At 40.5% G+C, this 19,473-nt stretch overlaps 2 protein-coding genes across 2 annotated transcripts in view; one reads left to right on the plus strand and one right to left on the minus strand.

The window, feature by feature from the left end:
• Positions 1 to 1,679: 1,679 nt before the first annotated feature.
• TMEM14A (transmembrane protein 14A) overlaps positions 1,680 to 19,473 on the minus strand; it is a 47,049-nt gene continuing 29,255 nt past the window's right edge. Inside the window, exons 6-7 of the transcript XR_011854236.1 lie at positions 2,432 to 2,479; positions 1,680 to 1,806 (exon numbers count right to left, since the gene is read on the minus strand). The gene's annotated coding sequence lies outside the window, so the exon portion shown is untranslated. The remainder of the gene's footprint in view (positions 1,807 to 2,431; positions 2,480 to 19,473) is intronic.
• LOC140121997 (glutathione S-transferase 3-like) lies at positions 6,539 to 19,088 on the plus strand. Its single transcript, XM_072142304.1, has 7 exons — positions 6,539 to 6,763; positions 10,386 to 10,483; positions 11,138 to 11,189; positions 14,316 to 14,448; positions 15,247 to 15,388; positions 16,098 to 16,223; positions 18,896 to 19,088. The coding sequence occupies exons 1-7, from the start codon at positions 6,742 to 6,744 to the stop codon at positions 19,016 to 19,018; spliced, it is 696 nt and encodes a 231-aa protein (XP_071998405.1). The 5' UTR covers positions 6,539 to 6,741; the 3' UTR covers positions 19,019 to 19,088.

Raw genomic sequence — 19,473 nt, forward strand, 5'->3', positions numbered from 1 at the left:
GCACGATTTTCCGCTACGTGGTTAAACGCAGTGAAAAAACTTTATCATATTTTGATAGATCTGGCATTTTCGGATACGGCGATACCTAATGCGTTTATGATTTTTACTGTTTATTTATATTTATATCAGTTCTAGGAAAAGGGGGGTGATTTGAGTTTTTAGGTTTTTTTTATATATTTTTTAAAACTTTTTATTTTAATTTTTATTGTTTTTCAGACAATCTAGGGTACATTAACCCTAGATTGTCTTTAGGATCCTATCATATACTTCCATACTACGGTATGGCAGTATATGGGGATTTTACTCCTCATACATTACAATGTGCTGATAGCATCTTCACCCGGGAATTCAACAGTCAGGTATTTCTAGATATTTTGTCGCATTATTGACCAGAGCAATTTTTACAATTTTGGCATTTAAAATTAAAATCGAAATAACAGCAAAAAACAATTAAAGTAACCCAACAAACCACATATTTTCTGAGGGCAGACACTTGCCCCATTTTCAACATTGCATTAAAGAGTTTATAGACATAGGCGCCTTCATGCAATTTTGATTCAAACTTAAACATTTTATAAAAACAAAATAGTTAAAATTTGATGGCAAAAAATGTTCTCCAAACAGAAAATATTTACCTTCACATCTCCTAAATGTAATAGAGTTCACAATATCACTAAAACTGTAATAACTAGATATCTGCTTTTCAACTAGAAATTCCATTATCTGTGAGGAGCAGCAGCTCCTGTGTGCAGCAAATTCTCCCTGCAGCCTGATTGGCTAAGAATCTGGAGGGGGAGAGGGGACTTCAGAGGGCTGTATATTTGGCTTTGACACAGAACACCACTTCTTTTTTTCCTGAGAAGTCTGAGGAGTCTCCTCTTTTGTGTTTCTAAGTGTAAGGAAAACACAGATATTAACTGTTAATCTGTCGTTGGGAGTGATTGTTATATATGAAAATGGCACCTGATATTCTCATTTTAAACCTGAATATCTCTGGATCAGGGACCTAGAAGCAAAATTCAAGATTCATTTGAAAGAAGAGATTCTCCACTTTCAGAAGGCCTTGGGCAATTGCCCACTTTGCCTACCCATAGCGCCGGCCCTGCCTGTGCAGCAAATTCTCCCTGTTGCCTGATGGCTAAGAATCTGGGGGGGAGGGAATTCAGGGGGCTGTATCTCTGGCTCTGTGACACTTAGAATGACACTTCTTTCTTCCTATAATAGAGAAGAGTCTCCTCTTTTATATGAATCTAATTTTTCTAAGTGTCAAGAAAATGGAGATATTAACTGTTAAACTGCCGTCTGGAGTGATTTTTATATTTAATATTCTCACTTTAAACCTGAATATCTCTGGATCAGTTGCACCTAGAAACAAAATTCAAGATTAATTTGAAAGAAGAGATTCTCCCCTTTCATGGGCCCTGGGCAATTGCCCACCCATAGCGCCAGCCCTGGCTGTCTGCACCCCCCTACTCATACTCTGGAATCTTACACTGACCGTTACTGAGTGATAGTGTCATTGGTATCTTAGCTCCTGAATAACAGATACAATTGAGAGAAATTATTGAGAAGTTGGAAAAGGAAGACACCGAGTAACATAAAGTAGTTAAAAATTATCTTTATTGTGTAACTTCACGAGGATATTGAGATTTGAAAATGTTATTTTTTTTATTTAAAAAAAAAAAAACATTTTCATAGAAACCAAGACAAAATTGCAATTCTTAACATTCAGTGATGTAGTATAGGTCAGTCACCACGGTACACAAAGTCTTCATCAATTAACAAAATTCTTCGGTCATCAAGAATCTGCAAAGATAAAACAAGCAATCAGCTGCCATCCCATCAACACCAAAAAGATAAGTTCCACAAGGAAAAAGAAAAAAAAAAAAAAATATCATACAGCTTACATACAATGAAAATGAAATAGCTGCTTCCAGAATCCGCTTTGTGCTACCACTAGATACAAGGCACTAACCCTTCACCCAATAGTAGCCTGCCACAGATTCCTTACCCTCAGCTGCCATCCCATCAACACCAAAAGGATAAGTTCCACAACAAGGGAATCATGGACCTTACGTCTTCCAGTGAAAATGAAATGGCTGCTTCCAGAATCCGCTTTGTGCTACCACTAGATGCAAGGCACTAATCCTACACCCAATAGTAGCCCACCAAAGATTCCCTCCACCGCCGCCCCATCGACACCAAAAGGATAAGTTCCACAACGAAGGAATCATGGACCTTATGTCTTCCAGTGAAAATGAAATAGCTGCTTCAAGAATCCGCTTTGTGCTACCGTTGGATGCAAGGTTAATGAAACAGAAAGATACACTTAAGTTATTTGAGTGCTGCGACTGTATGCCCCTTTCACATGATGCTACACCAATAACCCGTCAATTATCAATGCAACGTATTCATGCTATGGAGGACTTACCGTGTAAATGCAGCTCTTCACAGCTGGGGCAGGCATGCAGAGACTCTCCTGTCAAAATGAAAAAAGATAAAGAAAGTGTAAGATACAAAACAGCACCACACAGGTTGTGAGGGGTATTGCAACTTGGCTATACAGTACAGGCGGTCCCCTACTTAAGAACACCTTACTTACATACGACCCCTAGTTACAAACGGACCTCTGGATTTTGGTAATTTATTGTACTTTAGCCTTAGGCTACAATCAACAGCTATAACATTTAATCAATGGTGCCTGTAATTAAGATTTATGGTTTATCTCGGTTCTTATGATAATCCAACATTTTTAAAATCCAATTGTCACAGAGACTAAAAAAATTTTGACTGGGGCTACAATAATAAAGTATACAGTTCCGACTTACATACAAACTCAACTTAAGAACAAACCTACAGACCCTATCTTGTATGCAACCCGGGGACTGCCTGTAGTGACAGACAGACACCGAGTCCCAAGTGGAGCAGCAGGAATGGCCATCGCCAGCAGCTCACGACTCTATAGGGCAATTAGCTGAGAGATAGATGTGATCATGAGGTTATCCCCTCGCCTGAAAATCATGAGCAAGGGCATCTATTTTTAAAGAAACCGGTCACCAGGTGCATTAAACCAGTGATTTTCAACCAGTGTGCCGCGACACATGGTCAGGTGTGCCGCGGGGGAAAGTTCCCCAAACTATGGTGCCCCCTGTAGTCATGAGGCTGGAGTACAACAAGTACCAGCTCATATGCTGAGTATACGAGCTGGCACTTGTACTCTGGCCTCATGGCCATAGTACTTCTCATTATACCCCTTTATTTTGCAGTATATGAGCCACATAATAATCAGCACCATATACTAAAAACAGGGAGAAACTGAGAACTGTTGAGGAAGAGCTTCGTGTGTCTTTCCACTATTCCTGCCAGGATATCCCTGTTGTGTTTATCGAAACAGGCCCAGGTTTCACACTGAGTGAGTAAAATAAATTTAGAATCTATATTATTAACTATATGTATAATATGACTGTTTTAGTGTCATTTTGTGCTATTTTGGTTGGTGGTGTGCCCCAGGATTTTTTAAGTATAAAAAGTGTGCCGCGGCTCAAAAAAGGTTAAAAATCACTGCATTAAACTATACCCCCCCCCCTAAGAAGATACAAGTTTAGAGGCTGGAGTTGGAGGGTCTTCTGGCACCCCTATATCCCAATCTTCTTGTATAACTGCTGCTGCTCTAGTTTTGGAGCTCACAGCACCACAGGCCTGATACAGTTTACAAGATCAGACGAGGTGTCTGTGGATCTCAGCCTGAGCCATGGAGGCCCGGAAGAACTAACCCTAATATAAGACCAGATTTATACTTCTAGCTGCTGAAGCCCCCAAAATATCTGTCCCCCTCCTCCCAGCCTCTATCTCTAGTTCCACAGAACCACAATCCTGATAACATCAGAAGTAGGAATGGAAGATCCAAACATATAATCCAATATGGCTGCTCTCACCTGTCCTCCTCCTCTTCAGACATGAGACCCCTGAGCTGAGGCAAGCATTTAGCAGCTCTTAATTGGCCTTAATTAGTTAATTACACACCCTCTCCCAAGTTGTGATCAAAAAACACCCTTTCACTACTAAACTTAAGTTCCACACCTCTTTGGCCAGTGGTGATACACGTGGCTTTTTTGTCACATCTCTGCATCATTTTTCAAATTTTTCCTTGTGTTTTTAGGTGCACGTGTGGCTTTGATATATGTACACAGCAGTATACACCCCCCCTCAGACATTACATACACGGCACAGGGTGTACACAGCAGTATATACCCCCCCCAGACATTACATACACGGCACAGGGTTTACACCACAGCAGTATATACCCCCTCAGACATTACAGACTGTCCAGGAGTTGGTGGATGCTTTAGTCCAGGTCTGGGAGGAGATCCCTCAGAAGACCATCCGCAACCTCATGAGGAGCATGCTGAGTCATTGTAGGGAGGTCATACAGGCACGTGGAGGCCACACACAATACTGAGCCTCATTTTTACGTGGTTTAAGACTCCAAATCCAGGCTTCCACTGGTTATTACATTCAATTTCCATTGATTCTTTTGTGATTTTGTTGTGAGCACATTCAACTTTGTACAGAACAAAGTATTCAATGAGAATATTTCATGATCTAGGACAGTGATGGCCAACCTATGACACGCGTGTCAGCACTGACACACGTAGCCATTTTCAGTGACACACGGCTGCTGGAGAAAAATTGCTGTAGTGCAGTTGTCTGTTGTCTGGGGCCGGTCGGTTGGCGATGTGCTCTGCAGCGAGCGGCTGCATCTCAGTCAGAGAGATCGCAGCTGCTGCTCCTGTCCTGCGGAGGCCGCCCAATGACGCCAGAGTGGAGCGTGGAGACAGAGCAGCCCCAGCTCGCAAAGACGCAACCTATGCTGTGCCTGCGCGGGAACATCTACACAGGAGCTGAAGCGGCCTGAAGAGGAGTGACGGAGGCTCGTGGTGTTGTTGGAGCCTGTGCCAGTTAGGTAAGTTAATTTATTGAGTTGAGCTCTGCCGGGCTGGGCTGTGTTGTACACTCTTTGGGGGGCACTTCTCAGGACACAAATGTCCTTAAAACTAGCTGTTGCTGGACTGCCACAGGTTCGCCATCACTGGAAGAATTCCCCCTCCCCCTCACTTATCTTAGTTCATGGCACCCCACACAAGTTAAATAACAGCAAGACCAACAAAAGAAACCAACTGACAGATTAACAAAGAAGTCACTAAGCAGGTAAGTTAAATAACTATACATATTTGTTATTTAAACTCTAAATATCACAAAATTAGGTTTTTTTTCTCAAGGTGACACACCACCCGAGTTATGTTCGGTTTTTTGGCAAATTTTGACACACCAAGCTCAAAAGGTTGCCCATCACTGATCTAGGATGTGTTATTTGACTGTCCCCCACATATATACAGCTTCCCAGTAATAAATATGTATATACAGCCTTCCCCCAGTAATACATGTACAGCCCCCCCACAAAATACTTTCCTTCCCGCACCTGTGATGCACAGAGGTAAGCACAGGGGTCGCAGTATATTATGCAAGGACATTAACTTTATTGCTACCTTGCTCTGCCATAGAAACTAGTATGTGGTGGGATCCGGGTCAAGCCTTTGGTTACCACCCAGATTCAATCCCTGCACATATAGTGAGCACTAAAATCCAGCATTGATTTGTAGGGGGCTTTTAAAGGGGTATTCCCATTAAGACAAGTTTCTTAAATATACTCAGGATAACAAAATAACACGTTCTCTAATTCACTGTTATTAACATAAAAATCTCACAGCTATAAATCCAACCTGTCTCTATCAGTCCTGGTGTACACAATTTCAGTTGCCCCTAGACACGACCCAGTAACTTCTGACTTTAGGGTCAGCTGCCATCTTCTCTGCTCCCTGCACTCTAGCTCCGCCCCCTGCAGTCCAGGATGGAGCTCACACTGACATCCTGCATCCTGCAGCTACAGACAGATAAGTTATTTATGGGGAGAGGAAGGCACAGGAGATGTAGTGTGTTGTGGAATAGTAGAGATGCAGGAGAGCTGTCATTGCATGTAATAGGCATCTCATGGATCTCATCATATCTGATGTCTCATCTCTAATTTGTCAGATACTAGTACAATGTTCAGAAGGTAAATGAAAGTGTATATAAACCTGTACCATGATAATCTAACCACACTGCCAGCACACAGAACTAGAGGGATCATAATGTGTCTGATTAGACAGTCCCCACCCACACACCCTGGAATTTTGCACTGACCATCACTTTTAGTGATAGGAGCTAAAACCACAATAAAACTCAGTAAAATTGTAACATAAAGGGTTAAAAATTATCTTTATTGTGTTAACATCCATTGGGGGATGCAATTTTCTTTCATTGGAAAACACCTTTGAAAAGGAAAGTGGTGGATCCCTACTCCGGACCTTGACCCCGAATGTTGTCTGCTACTGAGGAGAGGAGAGACATGTGGAATGTGCATAAGGGAAGGAGGAGAGCCACGCTCAGCCAATCAGATCAGCCATAAAGAATATAGCGATCGATGTACGGGACATGATCCACATTGCCAGCCCTTTATAAGTGTGTCGGGACACTATAGACCGCGTTCATATGTCATCGCTCTATAGGCGCGGGGATGACTACAGGACAGAACTACTATGCAGAGCTAGAAGCCGCCGGCTCTTCTGATTGGTGAGGAGGACCCCGCCCCCCGTGTACTTGTGTAGACGTTCTCGGGCGGGCGGCTGTCCTCTCCTCCTGTGTATGGTGAGCGGCGGCTGGACAGGTAAGCGCTGCTCTAGTCCTGGGTATGCTGAGCTCTGCAGGTCACTATACAATAGTTATTACTGAGCTGTGCCCCGGGTTATGGATACTGTATCCACAGATGTTACACAGTCATGGGGACCCGCTCCCTGCTCAGAGACTATAGCAGTGTACTAGGCGAGTTACTCTTTATACAAATTCCTAACACTGCAGATAAACGGTCTCTGTGTCCTGATTCCATCAAGAGTCTCGTAGACTGGTCTGGTCCAATAGTTACAGCATATTCCATCAGGAGTCCCATAGACTGCTGAGTGACTGGTCTGATCCTATAGTTATAGTATATTCCATCAGGAGTCCTATAGACTGGTATGATCCTATAGTTATAGTATATTCCATCAGGAGTCCTATAGACTGGTCTGATCCTATAGTTATAGTATATTCCATCAGGAGTCCTATAGACTGGTCTGATCCTATAGTTATAGTATATTCCATCAGGAGTCCTATAGACTGGTCTGATCCTATAGTTATAGTATATTCCATCAGGAGTCCTATAGACTGGTCTGATCCTATAGTTATAGTATATTCCATCAGGAGTCCTATAGACTGGTCTGATCCTATAGTTATAGTATATTCCATCAGGAGTCCTATAGACTGGTCTGATCCTATAGTTATAGTATATTCCATCAGGAGTCCTATAGACTGGTCTGATCCTATAGTTATAGTATATTCCATCAGGAGTCCTATAGACTGGTCTGATCCTATAGTTATAGTATATTCCATCAGGAGTCCTATAGACTGGTCTGATCCTATAGTTATAGTATGTTCCATCAGGAGTCCTATAGACTGGTCTGATCCTATAGTTATAGTATATTCCATCAGGTGTCCCATAGACTGGTGAGTGACTGGTCTGATCCTATAGTTATAAATAATAATAATAATAATTCTTTATTTATATAGCGCACACAGATTACGCAGTATAGGAGTCCCATAGACTGGTCTGATCCTATAGTTATAGTATATTCCATCAGGAGTCCTATAGACTGGTCTGATCCTATAGTTATAGTATATTCCATCAGGTGTCCCATAGACTGGTCTGATCCTATAGTTATAAATAATAATAATAATTCTTTATTTATATAGCGCACACAGATTACGCAGTATATTCCCCCAGGAGTCCCATAGACTGGTCTGATCCTATAGTTATAGTATATTCCATCAGGAGTCCTATAGATTGGTCTGATCCTATAGTTATAGTATATTCCATCAGGTGTCCCATAGACTGGTGAGTGACTGGTCTGATCCTATAGTTATAAATAATAATAATAATAATTCTTTATTTATATAACGCACACAGATTACGCAGTATATTCCCCCAGGAGTCCCATAGACGGGTCTGATCCTATAGTTATACAGGCGGTCCCCTACTTAAGAACACTCGACTTGCATACGACCCCTAGTTACAAATTGACCTCTGGATATTGGTAATTTATTTTACTTTAGTCCTAAGCTACAATAAACAGCTATAACAGTTATCAAATGTGTCTGTAATGAAGCTTTAGTGTTAATATTGATTTTTATGACAACCCAACATTTTTAAAATCCAATTGTCACAGAGACCAAAAAAGTTCTGGCTGGGTTTACAATGATAAAATATACAGTTCCGACTTGCATACAAACTCAACTTGAGAACAAACCTACAGACCCTATCTTGTATGTAACCCGGGGACTGCCTGTAGTATATTCCATCAGGTGTCCCATAGACTGGTCTGATCCTATAGTTATAGTATATTCCATCAGGTGTCCCATAGACTGGTCTGATCCTATAGTTCAGCATATACCATCAGGAGTCCAATAGTGAGTGATGAGTCTGATCTTATAGTTATAGTATATTCCTCTAGGAGTCCTAAAGACTGGTAAGTGACTGGTCTGATCCTATGGTTACAGCATATACCATCAGGAGTCCCATAGACTGGTGAGTAACTGGTCCGATCTTATGTGAGTCGTCGGATGCAGGTTACCGATCGCATGCCTTCTACTGGAAACACAAGGCCCACCCCCTGGGGACTAGTGTTGTGACTGCACCCTGAGTGTATCAGAAATATGTTTGTCTACTATTTTCAGTATCCGGGATGATGCAGAGTTGTTTTTGGATATGCCGACCTTCTTGTGACTTTTGCCAACACGCCCTTTCTCTGGGTGTATTAAAAGCAACTCCCTTTTTCTTTTCCTCCTGAACAAATCTCTCTCTGGCTTATAAATTCTTAGGGTCTGTTCTACTTGATAAACCCTTGTAAATCCTCCATAAGAAATCAAACTTTCAAAGCAAGTTGGCAGGGCTTGGCCCGATCGCATGTGCATTTCCATTTAAATGCATGTGATTGGTAAGTAGCAACTGATGTTCTGCATTGTGGACATGCAAAACACCGGGTGCTTGTTACCGAACGCATGCGTTTCAATGGATTGGGCCGACCCCTACCCACTTGTGTTTATTAACACAACTTAAATGCAATGTGTAAATGCGGCCTCAGGCGCCCAAGCCCCTAACGCAGGCCTATGCCTTACTCCAGTCTACTTCCTCCAGACAAGTCTGGAATCTTTGATTCAGTGGTTTGCGCTAGAGACTTCCTAATTCAATCATGGTTTCTGCCCCGTATATATTTTACACCTGTTAAATTGTGTAGGATGGGGTATCTGTTTCAGATTTGTTTCTGTTGTGGCAATGCAGTGGGAACATTTGTGTGTGGGATTGCCCGAGGGTGTCTGATTTTTGGTCTTGGGTTCTCTCATTTCTTCTTTCTTGCTTTGAATTTCCTAGACGTCTCACCCCTCAGGTATGTTTGTTGGGTATCATTGTGGAGGTGATTCAGGGCCACTATGATAAAAATATTATTTGATCTTTACTGTTCTGTGCTTGAATAATGTCTTGCAATCCTGATTTATCATCAAGTCACATCTGGGACATGCAGAATGATTTGATGTTGAACCTGTTATAGTGCAATAACATCACTGAGCAGGGGCTTTTCTTTATCATTTCAAGGACAGTGCCCTAACATAACGACTAACCTTGTTATCTATCTTAAGTGTTTAAAAATACATTAGTACAGAGCCTAAGCCCAGATCTTATGTATGTGTATGTATACATATGTGTGTTTAGGTGTGTCCTATCGTCTGCGTTCTGATAACCATAACTGTATGTAACTGGTTTCCCATGACTTGCAGTTTTCAGTGTGTAGATTAACCCCCTAGTTTAATTTTTTTTTTTTTTTTTGTATGATGAACAATTTTTAGGAAAAAATGCAAGGTTGTACAATTCTCAAGTGGTATAAGCTGTGTGTTATTTGGAAGGCATAAAAATTGGGCCATCAACAAACTGGTGTAACTGTTGTTTTTTGACAATTCTACTGCATTGGGATATTTTTTCCCCAACTTTCCAGTACATTTTACAAGATATCAAATGGTGCCACTAAAATGTCAAGTTTGTCTTGCAGGAAAAAAAAACCTCTATAAATCCAGAAGCCATACATTTTTTGTTTTTGTAAGAGCAAAAATAGAAATGGGCTACTGTGTTAAAAGGTTGAAGATTATAACACCATTGAAGGACATCTACCATCCCTAAACTTTAATCTGTTCTTTTTTCATTTTAGAACAATTAGACATGTCTGGAAAACCAGTACTTCATTACTTCATGGGACGCGGTAGAGCAGAGGCGATCAGAATTTTGTTGGGGGCAGCAGGAGTTGAGGTTGGTAAAGATCTCCTTTTCAACAGGCTTCATTCACACTTTATGCCTCTGTCTGCTCAGTATACTTCACGTCCAAGCACACTGGATTAAAAAGCACAGCAGACTCTACTATCCTGCTTCCTGCTGGGCAAAACCATATGCACTCAGCGGAGGCCATTAGAGGCTATGAGGGACACTGTATTGCATTCATCCCTGGCCTCCGCTGAGCGTACGCTGTTGGGGTTTCCCTAGTGATGTAACTGTCCAAATATGGAAAGTTGCATCCTTCAGGAGATACCTGGAATATCAGTGCCTGATGCTGATGTTCACTCCTTCTATTGCTTTCCGGGTGGAAGGGGCTGAACCAGAGAACGTATCCCACTGTACGAGCAGTTGGATTTATTGCTGTCTTCTGTCCTCTTGACACATCCTAACAGAGGGGGGGAAAAAAACTATTGGCAGGTCATACATGTGTGCTGCCACTCCATTCACCATCTATGGAACTAAAGTAGATATCTTGGTTATCGCCATCATAATCATAGAAATGAATAGAATAGCCGGGCACATGTGCGACTGACTGCTCTGTATATATTTACAACAGAGAAAAAAAATGTATTGATATTTAGGAAGCCGAAATGAGGTTTTGGCTGATTGTTTGTCTGTTTTTCTTTTCAGTTTGAGGAAAAATTTTATAAAACAAAGGAGGAATACGATAAGCTGGTTCAATGTAAAGTACCTGGTTTTCTTTTTAGAACTATGATACAGATGAAAAATGTTGCTGCTGTGATACTTGCATATTTTAAATATAGTAGTAGTAATAGTAACACAATATTTTTTTACTGTAAATTGATTATGAATAAGACACATTGGACTAGGACACTTATGAGAAACTCTACCATACCACAATACGTGCTGCTGTTGCAATAAAATGAGACAATAGGGTTTTTCTTTTGGATCTCATCGTACCTGTACTTTTGGACACCTCCCTGAAACCTTTCCTTATTTTATTTACTTGGCACACATTCAGTACAATAAAACTTTATTGATCCCTGAGGAAATTACAGTGTACATAGCCCCGACATATAGTAGTTTACAGTAATGAAAGTCATGGACATGGATATCAAATAAATTTAAAAAATTAAATAATAAAGAACACCATAACTAAATCTAAAAGAAAAACTGAACTAAGCACAGACTGCCACCTAGCACTTTAAGCCCAGTTAATATCTTTTCTGTTATACCCCTACATCATGAGAAGGCTAAACACTGAAGTTGAATAGTGCTTTCTGTAACGCTCAAGATTTAAGATATGGAAGACTGCATATTTTAGTTACTTAGAAACCATGCAAATTTCTTTTTGAATGGAAATGTAATTCCAAAGGATATGTCATATAAAAGATGATGGGTGTGGGTTCCAGAGGTAGAACCCACATCTATGTAGGGAATGGCGGTCAGCCAACACCTTTCTTACAGCCGAGCTGAACAGTGTGCCTCATTCTCTGCCATTCTCCATTTAATACTGTCAGTGATAACCATAGATAAGACTATATACTTTCATAGATGGAGATTGGCTGCAAATGCAAGACTGCGGGAAGAGGGACAGTAGACCACCATTCCGAAAACCTGTGAGTCCCTGCGGATAGGTCATAAGTAGTCTTCATGGGAAAACCCTTTTAAGGTGTTTAACTAAATATCAACTGACCTCTCAGATCCACAATTTACGTCTAAATCTGCTTGTGGTTTTGGTTGCAAAGTTTGATGCAGACAATCCTGATCCTGTTCATTTACACTAATGGTGCAGAACAACAGAAAATCCTGATTGAGAGGGGAGAATTTTATAGTTGGTATAATCTGGTGTGTCTTGACTTTTTTTTGCTTTACAAAGTGCTCTGCCATGTCTAGCCCTTCTTGTAACTTATTAACCTCACAGTGTACAACATGTGTAGACTTTGTAGTTTAAGGTCTTGGCACTTATTGACATGCCTGTGCAGAGATTCTTCTGATTTGTATTAAAAATGAGAGCTAAGAAAAAGATATCGCAAGACTTACAACTTACAGGAGATCCATGGGTGTGCGTTGGTGTTCTCAGTATGACGTGACCAATGTGCGTTTCTTGGATGGGATGATATGATTGTGTCATCGCGTTTTGTTGTCAGTATCTTAATAGACAGCTTATGATGGCTGCAGGCAATTGGATGGGGACAAGTTGAAAATTTTATTAAGTCTATGTGGAATGTACTGGAAAAACAAGTCTGATCTGTGGAGGCCACACCTCGAAATTTACTGGCTGAAAAGATCTGATGCTAACTAGAGTTCACAATAAGTCTGTCTGCAGATGAACTTGCCGCATGTCAACTGTGAAAAACATTCATTTATTTAAATTTTTTTTCAAAGCCAGTTTGCATTGGTCTGGATTCCATCTTTTCGAATCGCTCCTTATAAACCTCATAAACTATTGTCTAAATGGGACTTGAAGATTATTACTAGGACATGCTCTAATGTTTAACAGATTAGGGTGATGCCACACATGGCACGGCCAACGGGTCCCTATTATATATTTAATAGGGAGTCGTTCAGGAGCCAGAAAAGCCGTCTCTTCTTAGTGAGTGGAGCCTAATGAGCCAATGAGTGGCTGGATTTCGCTGACCAATCACAGAGGACAGGACTCCACACATCATAGTAATATATAGCAAAATGACAGCGCCAAACTGTTATCATCAATTCTGATCTCTGCACCAGGTCATGTGCCAGTGGCCTTTGTGTATATATGTCTGTAGTTTTTGTTCCTATAACAGCATAAGAATAATAATAGACTGAAAAGGACAAAAGTGTGTTGTGTGTGCTGTGATGTCCTATGTATGTAGGGATGGAGGGGAGATTCTTTCTAGATGAGAAATACGTTGTAGACAACCTGTTTGGATGTGTTGGCTGTTTCCTCATCTGATAATGGCTGCAGGCAGTTGGGTGTAGACTATTTCATACCGATGACATTGTATCAAATAAGAAATGAACATGCATTGTTTATGCAAAGTAATACTAACCTACACTAGATTTTCATTTAAAGGGAATGTATTACTAGTTTTCTTAATAATGGACAGCATGTAGTAGAATATTAGCCTCATGGCCATAGGCAGAGTCATAGTGTGAAAATACTGTCTATTATAGTAGTAGATGCAGTGTTTTCCCCAGACCTGCGTCTCTATGCAATTCCCTACACTGTGCAGATCAGAAGCAAAAACCTTCAAACAACGCTGTACACAGTTGGAATAAATCTACAACCCACACCATGCCAGTAGGCGTATTGTAAGTCATGTATAGGGGTCTGTATTATAAGGTTCCCTTATCCCACCCTGGAGAATGTATTTGCATATTTCTTTCCTAGAAGTCACAATGGGGCAGATTTATCAAGCAGTCTGAAAGTCAGAATATTTCCAGTTGCCCATGGCAACCAATCACAGCTCAGCTTTCATTTCACCAGTGTTCATGAATATTTTAAAGGGGAGCTGTGATTGGTTGCCATGGGCAACTGGAAATATTCTGACTTTCAGACTGCTTGATAAATCTGCCCCAATGTCTGCTATCTGTCATTTGGTCGCCTCATTTAAAGAAATGCACAAACACACATGTCACATCCATACGTGTGTGTGCTCATCTTCACACAATCCCTAATCCCAAATGGCTACAGTAACATGCATGTGTTACTATGTCACACACCTTTCTACTTAAAAGGTTCAATTCCCTGGACATGTGAGACCTACAGATTTTGTTCTAATTGAGAGGGGACATTTGGCCATGAGTACATTTCATACAGCAGATTTTACATGCTGATGTGGCATCTTCTGGTTTTGTATAGCTGGAGACCTGCTGTTTCAACAAGTACCAATGCTGGAAATAGATGGGATGAAACTGGTACAAACTAGAGCCATTCTGAGCTACATCGCAGGAAAGTATAATTTATATGGAGCCGACCTGAAAGAAAGAGCTTGGTGAGTATATTTACTTCATTAATGTTATGGGGTCAAGATGCTGTGGAATTTATAGTGTAAATTTTTTTTTTTAATGCATATGGCCTTTGTATGCTAGCTGTACTCTCGGCATACAGTGGTGATAGGAGTGCCTTGTGCATGGTATGGTACAGCACACCTACATGGAGGGGTGAGGAGGCCTCCAGCTTCCACCTCTCCAGCCGAACAAGTGCTTCACCCAGGTCCTGGCCCGGGCGCAGCATACTTTCGTGTAAAAGAAGCCTACCTCTATATTATATACATCAATACGAAAGCAAAGTCTGCCTGCACCCCAGCAGGATGGGCCAGATATGCCTAGTAGTAGTGCCCATGTCTGCTTAATTCTGTGACCTTTCTGGACACAGCCATGAAGAACACGCTGTCTGGTTTGTTTCTATCTTTTTAATTATCCTTGCATTAAAAAACCCCAAAAAACTTTATTTATATAGCACCATCATGTTTCAGGGCAATTTACAAGTCGTTGGGTACAAATACAGAAAAAATAAGACATTGCATATCAATAACATCTCAATGTGAGTGTGGGGGGGGTTGTATATTTTTGTCGATTTGTATGAGTATCGCAGGATACCGCAGTGAATCTGCCTACATTGTGGTATGACACGGACATTGGAGAATGCTATCTGACAAAAAAGGTTGGATGGGAAAACTTGGGAGGGGGACCGAGGAAAGTCTTGTGGGAATTTGATTTGTTGTTTGTCTTGTAAAGATTTTTAAAAAGCATTATTTATATGTCCTGGTTCTCGGTTTACTTCCTTCTAGTATTGACATGTATGTTGAGGGAGCTGTTGATCTTGCAGCACTGGTCCTGTCCTATTTCTTCCTTCCTGAATGTGATAAGGAGAAACAACGCAATCTCATGAAAGAAAGAGCATGGAAAAGATACTTTCCTGTGTACAACAAAGTAAGTTATTCAACTGTATCATTAATAGGTTTTCCACAATTGGGGTTTTAGTATTTGCTGATCGCTGCTGGGACATACTGTCACTTGAATGAGGTCCTATTCCTCTCTATAGTACTGCTGTAGAGAAGTGAAGTACAGCACCTTCATAGAAATTGGGGAAACGGCAGTATAACCCACCCTACTTAAAGGGAAAAACATGAGCTTCCCTGTTCACATGATTGTTGCGTATTACTGTAGTAAGAGCCCCATAATACTTAAGTTGGGTAATAACACCCCAATAAATAAGTTAATGTAATCTACAACTAACACCTTTTCCTTTCGATGATGTCAACAGAAATCTGCAAGTACAAATAACATTTATAAAGAGGTTGTTCATTATTTGGACTTTTCCCAAATGCTAGGATACAACAGACGCTACTAACATTTCTAGCTAATTCACATTCCTGTTAGAAACTAGAGGTGAGCAGTAGATGAGGCAGGGAATGGTTTTTTTCATAGTATATTTTGCAAAGGTTTATTAGCTCTCGAGAATTTTGGACTAGGCCTTTAAAATTGGACATTGCTAACATCCTATTTTTAATGAAAGACTGTAAAGTTGTCAGTAGTTGCATCCTAGCTTTGTTGAGGATTAACCATTCTTAAACAGAACAAGGGAAACACTATAGAATAGATTAGTTGTATCGTCATGGGCTTATTCTTTTTATTTTAGGCTCTAGAGGGTAAGGAATTCCTTGTTGGAAACAAGCTCAGCTGGGCAGATGTATATTTGTTGGATGACATTTTACAACTGGAAGAATTTCATCCTGACATTTTGGAAAAATTTGCTAATTTACAGGTAAGTATTACCCCATTTCTGGGAGCACCCTTCACTAGCTCCTGGGACTACAAGGAGAACTGCATTTTAGAGCAAATTTTTTTTTTTTTTTGGGTTTAAAACTCTATGCCTTTAAAAATCTATAAAATGGGTTAAAGTGCCTTGCAAAGTATTCGGCCCCCTTAACTTTTCTACCGTTTGCCACATTTTAGGTTTCAAACATAAAGATGTAAAATTGCTGTTGATTCTTCACAATTGTGAAATGAAATTTATTGGATATTAAGCTTTTGTAAAAAATAAACAGAAAAGTGGGGCGTGCAATATTATTCGTCCCCCTTCAGTGTGTGTGTGTGTGTGTGTGTGTGTGTTTTTTTTTTTTTTGGAGCCCCACTTTTTGCTGAGAATACAGCTGCAAGTCGCAGGGGGTATCAGGTCTCTATCAGTTTTACACATCGAGATACTGAAATTCTTGCCCATTTTTCCTTGGAAAACAGCTCAAGCTCTGAGTTGGAGAGCATTTGTGACCAGCAGATTCTCGATTGGATTCAGGTCTGGATTTTGACTTGGCCATTCTAACACCTGGATATGTTTATTTGTGAACCATTCCATTGTAGATTTTGCTTTGGGATCATTGTGTTTGTTGTCATTGTATTCTCTAAGATAAATCTCCGCCCCACTCTCCGGTCTTCTGTAGACTCAACAGGTTTTCTTCCAGGATGGTCCTGTATTTGGCTCCATCAATCTTCCCATCAATTTTAACCATATTCCCCGTCCCTGCTGAAGAAAAGCAGGAACACACCATGATGCTGCCACCACCATGTGTGATGGTGGTGTGTTCAGGGGATGAGCTGTGTTGCTTTTCTGGCAAACATATTGTTTGGCAAAAAGTACGATTTTGGTTTCATCTGACCGGAGCACCTTCTTCCACATGTTTGGTGTCTCCCAGGTGGCTTGTAGCAAACTTTAAACAAGACTTTTTATGGATATCTTTGAGAAATGGCTTTCTTCTTGCCACTCTTCCATACAGGACAGATTTGTGCAGTTTAACTGATATCCTATGGAGAGACTGTCCCACCTCAGCTGTAGATCTCTGCAGTTCAGAGTGATCAGAGATGCAGCCAAGAGGCCCATGATTAGTCTTTTCCTTGTTTGAGATGAAAGTTTAGATGGATGGCTGGGTCTTAGTAGATTTGCAGTGGTCTGATACTCCTTCCATTTCAATATGATCACTTGCACAGTGCTCCTTGGGATGTTTAAAGTTTGTGGAATCTTTTTGTATCCAAATCGGGCTTTAAACTTCTCCACAACAGTATCACGGACCTGCCTGGTGTGTTCCTTGGTCTTCATGATGCAGAACCCTGAGACTATAACAGAGTAGGTGTATCTATTTGGAGACCTGATTACACACAGATGGATTACATTTATCATAGCTCATTTAGGACAACATTGGATCATTGATCCCCACTGAACTTCTGGAGTGAGTTTTCTGCACTGAAAATAAAGGGGCTGAATAATATTGCACGTCCCACTTTTCAGTTTATTTTTTACTAAAGTTTAAAATATCCAATAAATTACGTTGAACTTTACAATTTTGTCCCGCTTCACCAAAAAAATTTAAATGTAATCTTTGTTTGAATTCTGGAATATGACGTGGAAAAGTTCGTTGTCTTTAGAAATAAAATTCAAGCACAGCTGGAGGGAGTTTCTTCCAATTTCATTTGTGTTTAGACTGAAATGCTTGCGATCCGGAACAAGCACGGATTTTCTTGCCGGTAAATAATGCAAAACACAAGCTGCTAGTTCCCAGTTGCAAGCGTTTAGGTCTAAATGCATATGTAGTTGAGAGGAACTCCTCCCTACTGTGTTTGTTCACATGGTGGGGTTGGAAAAGAGATTCAAAGACTAAGGCACACTTGAACTATGGAAAGGGACCAGTTCTGCTGGTGGGTAGAGACTCCTTGTTTTAGATTTCTGTATGATGCAAGGATTCCGGTCCACTGCACTGTGTCAAACCCATCGGATCTGACCTTCACAAGGGCCGTTTACAGGGGCTGACCATGTTCAAGTAAAGTGGATCTAATAGAGATGTGAACTGGGCCTTGCATAGCTTGTTTTGGAGCATCTCTTTGAAGAATATGCACTTGTTATGAGACTAAGGCCAACCTCGCATGATTGTGTGTAGGACTCTAGCCGCAAACAACAATTCCTGAGCTTGGTCACAGCATGCTCCACCACACAGTGAACATACTGGCTGCATTTGATCAGCTATTTGCTATGGACATCAATGTGAGCTGTGCAAGCGGCCTCTATAAATGACATATGGCCCTTGGTTTGATGCTTGCAAAATACACATCATAGTGTTGGATTATTGGTGCTATTGCTTCTGATTCATGGTGCTATGAGGGTAAGAGCACATCCATAATTTTGTTTATCCCCACACATTGTTTATGGCACTTGTACTCTCCTGTGCTTCCTCCTCCCCCTCCTTGTAATGGTAGTCATCAACAAATATCAGAGGTGTGTTTGTGTATATCTATTATATATGTACTACTGTCGGCATTATATGTAGATCCAAAGATATAACTTGAAAAGCAAATCTTTTTAATAGTGAGACAGTGCATGTCCGTTTGCTGGTTGATGTAGGTTTTGTAAGACTGAATATTTACTGCTTCTTTTGTTATTTGAACATGCAGGCTTTTAAAAAACGAATGCAGGAAATCCCAACAATAAAGAAGTTCTTGCAACCAGGAGGTCAAAGACAACCCATGGCAGATGACGTCTATATAAGCACTGTGAAGAAGCTTGTATTCAGCTAATGTAAAAGCAGTCCTATTGTATGACATTGTAGGTTGTATTTGTTGTTACATTAAAATCCAGTTCCACTTCCACGCCTGTTATCATTCTTATCAGGTTTGCTTTACTTCACGTTTTTATTTTATATTTTAAAAAGTACATATTGCTTTTATGCTGCTTCATCCTTAGACAATGATTTTCATAAAATGTATATATAGCAGGCTAACATATTAAGCAATGGTTACCTTATGTTTAAAAGAGAATTTGGTTAAATAAACGGATCCATCTGACCATAAAGAGAATCGTACAGTACTATGAAGAGGGTTATTTTCTCCTGGGCATGTATGGCATATTTCTGGGAATACTTGTGGGTGGCGGAGGCAGGAATAAACTTTTTAATGAGATAACACACAGCAGCAGATAAAACTGTTGAATGAATAAATAACATAACCTGTATAATATAATAGAGCCTGGGATA

Source organism: Engystomops pustulosus, chromosome 3 (genome assembly GCF_040894005.1).
Source record: "Engystomops pustulosus chromosome 3, aEngPut4.maternal, whole genome shotgun sequence".
NCBI classification, from domain to species: Eukaryota; Metazoa; Chordata; class Amphibia; order Anura; family Leptodactylidae; genus Engystomops; species Engystomops pustulosus.